This window comes from Colobus angolensis, unplaced genomic scaffold (genome assembly GCF_000951035.1).
Source record: "Colobus angolensis palliatus isolate OR3802 unplaced genomic scaffold, Cang.pa_1.0 Scaffold377, whole genome shotgun sequence".
Lineage (NCBI taxonomy): Eukaryota > Metazoa > Chordata > Mammalia > Primates > Cercopithecidae > Colobus > Colobus angolensis.
Genome location: NW_012117121.1, coordinates 500,796 through 503,617, shown reverse-complemented (window position 1 = coordinate 503,617; position 2,822 = coordinate 500,796). Strand labels below are relative to the sequence as shown.

At 42.0% G+C, this 2,822-nt stretch overlaps 1 protein-coding gene across 1 annotated transcript in view; it reads right to left on the bottom strand.

The window, feature by feature from the left end:
* The window catches only part of KANSL1 (KAT8 regulatory NSL complex subunit 1), a 131,963-nt gene that overhangs the window by 46,350 nt on the left and 82,791 nt on the right, over positions 1 to 2,822 (bottom strand). Inside the window, exons 4-5 of the mRNA XM_011953917.1 lie at positions 1,739 to 1,857; positions 411 to 606 (exon numbers count right to left, since the gene is read on the bottom strand). Of these exons, the coding sequence (XP_011809307.1) occupies positions 411 to 606; positions 1,739 to 1,857 (315 nt within the window). The remainder of the gene's footprint in view (positions 1 to 410; positions 607 to 1,738; positions 1,858 to 2,822) is intronic.

The following is a 2,822-nucleotide window of genomic DNA, read 5'->3' as shown; positions in this document are numbered from 1 at the left end:
CACAGGCATGAGCCACTGCACACGGCCAGGATTCTTTTTTAGGGCAAAGGATTCTATACTGTCATTTTCAGTGGTAACAGTGAAGGTGAGAGGGCACACTATTCTCCTTCAAAGTGTTAATGGCAGTTCTTAAACTTTCAGTCTCTCCCATTTCTATTAAAAAGCTCAAGACAGTGGTTTTCAAAACTAGCTGCAGAGTCACCTAGGAGTTTTGTGTTTTCTGAAAACAAGATTCCAACACCCAACTCCAGAGTAAACAGGGCCCAGGAACCTAGCATTTTATAAAGCTCCCCAGAAGACCTTGGTGGTTAGCCAAGTTTAGAAAACACCAAAGTTGGCAAGAGACTAACTCTCTATCTGAGCATCTGGCTCACTGCTTGACAATGACCAACTCTCTCATCTGTACCGACCTTCTTGGAAAGAGGAACAATGCTGTTGGGTCGAACAAGCCTCCGTTTCTTACAGCTCAGTACAGGACGTGTCCGGGCTGCCACACAGGTGCCATCAGATGATGAAGAGACTAGATTCAGTCGCTGCTTTTTATGTAATTGTTCCTCAGCATCAGAGCTGTCACCTGGAATGTGGTCTGCCAAGACAGGCTGAAGACTATACAAGGGGAAGGAAGAGTATTCTCAGAACACACAAAGAAACAAAATAAATAAACAACAACAAGAACAAGAAAACACAAAGAAACAAAGCCTCTTATACTGGTTTAACCTCTATTTGCTAATGTTCAGACACAAAGCAGCATTCTAGAGCAGAAGCAGGTCTCCTCTCGATGTCTGCTAATCTACCTGTGTGCGCTTATGTGTAAGGCTCTTGGTGCACATTAACTACATCATGTATGAAGGGCAAAAAATGTCAGCAAATAAACTCAAGTTCTAGTGACTGAGTTCTCCTCTACAACAAACACATGAGTAAATAAAGTCTAGAGAACTACAACTGGTTAGAAAATGATGAATTTTGCAAATGTTAATGGGCTTCTTTAGAATCAGTTCTATGAATTTTATTTTTTTTTTTTTGAGGCGGAGTCTCGCTCTGTCGCCCGGGCTGGAGTGCAGTAGCCAGATCTCAGCTCACTGCAAGCTCCGCCTCCAGGATTTACGTCATTCTCCTGCCTCAGCCTCCGGAGTAGCTGGGACTACAGGCGCCTGCCACCTCGCCCGGCTAGTTTTTTTATTTTTAGTAGAGACAAGGTTTCACTGTGTTAGCCAGGATGGTCTCGATCTCCTGACCTCATGATCCGCCCGTCTCGGCCTCCCAAAGTGCTGGGATTACAGGCTTGAGCCACCGCGCCCGGCCAGTTCTATGAATCTTGAATGTTAGGGGTGTTGTACACATCATTCAATTGTATAGGATATCCCGGAATATTTTTTTCTCCTTGAATCTTAATAAATATAGATTTACAAATATAGCCTTTGGAGATCTAATCTGTCCTACAGCAGAGGAGGTTAATATAAACACTTCTGAGGAATTCCTGTAAGCTTAAAACAACAATAATTCACAATAACTGTAATGTCTTTTATTTTACTCCATGCCCACTCCATTTTAGTAGGTAAAAGGAAAATACACAATTAATTAAAACACATTGCTTCATTATACAGTGAAGATTAAAAATGTTACTAAGTGATACGGCTTCCACTTCTTTAAAGCAGGGTCAGTCCTGGCTAAAGAGAACTAAGAGCTCCAAAACACCTTTACAAGTCTAAGAGTAGGAAGTAGAAGAGCTAAAACTTACGTGTTAATAACTCCATTGACAGGTCTGAGTGCTCCACATGATTTGGTAGACAGTGACTCTGAAACATGACCAATAATAGGGGCACCATGGTTTTCCAATGGCTGAGAAAAAGACTCAATCTGAATAAGAAAAAGGAAAAAAAAAAAAATTAACATGAACCCAACAGCACCCCTGCCTGAAAAGCACCACCACTTCATCTGCACAAAGCACCTAAAACTGCCGATGAGCAATTTGAAAACCAAAACTTGAATGACTGAGGAAAAAGAAAATAAGAGAATCAGTGGCCAGGTATGGTGGCTCACAACTATAATTGCAGCACTTTGGGAGGCCAAGGCAGGAGGATCACTTGAGACCGGCAGTTTTGAGATCAGCCTGGGCAACACAGTGAGATCTCATCTCTAATTAAAAAGAGAGAGAGAGAGAGAGAGAGACAGACAGACACTGACAGACAGAAGGAGAATATGACATTAGCTTTTGCTTTGGGGGAAAAAGGGATGAAGAATCCAAATGTACAGACTAAAAGTAAGTACCTATTGACAGGAAAATGACCTCAACAATTCTATGGAACAGAAGCTTAGCAAAACAACTACATAGTAACATAAGCCTTCAACTAATGATCAAGAAGGATATACTAACATCAGTATCAAGATGACTAAGAGGAAATTTAAATGTAGTCAGTATCTGCTTAACTCTAACAAATTATACTAGAAGTTTGTTTTCTAAAAACCATGCTTTCTTTAAAAATACACACACAGACCGGGGATGGTGGCTCATGACTGTAATCCCGGCATTCTGAGAGGCCAAGGCAGGATGATCTCTTGAGTCCAGGAGTTTAAGACCAGTCTGGGCAACATGACAAAACCCCAACTATACAAAAAAATAAAAATTTAGCCAGGCATGGTGGTGCGTGCATATAGTCCCAGCTACTCAGGAGGCTGAGGTGGGAAGAGGATCACCTGAGCCAGGAGGCAGAGGCTGCTGTGAGCCATGATCATGCCACTGTACTCCAGCCTGGGTGACACAGTGAGACCCTGTCTCAATGAATGAATGAATGAATAAATAAACATACACACACACACACACA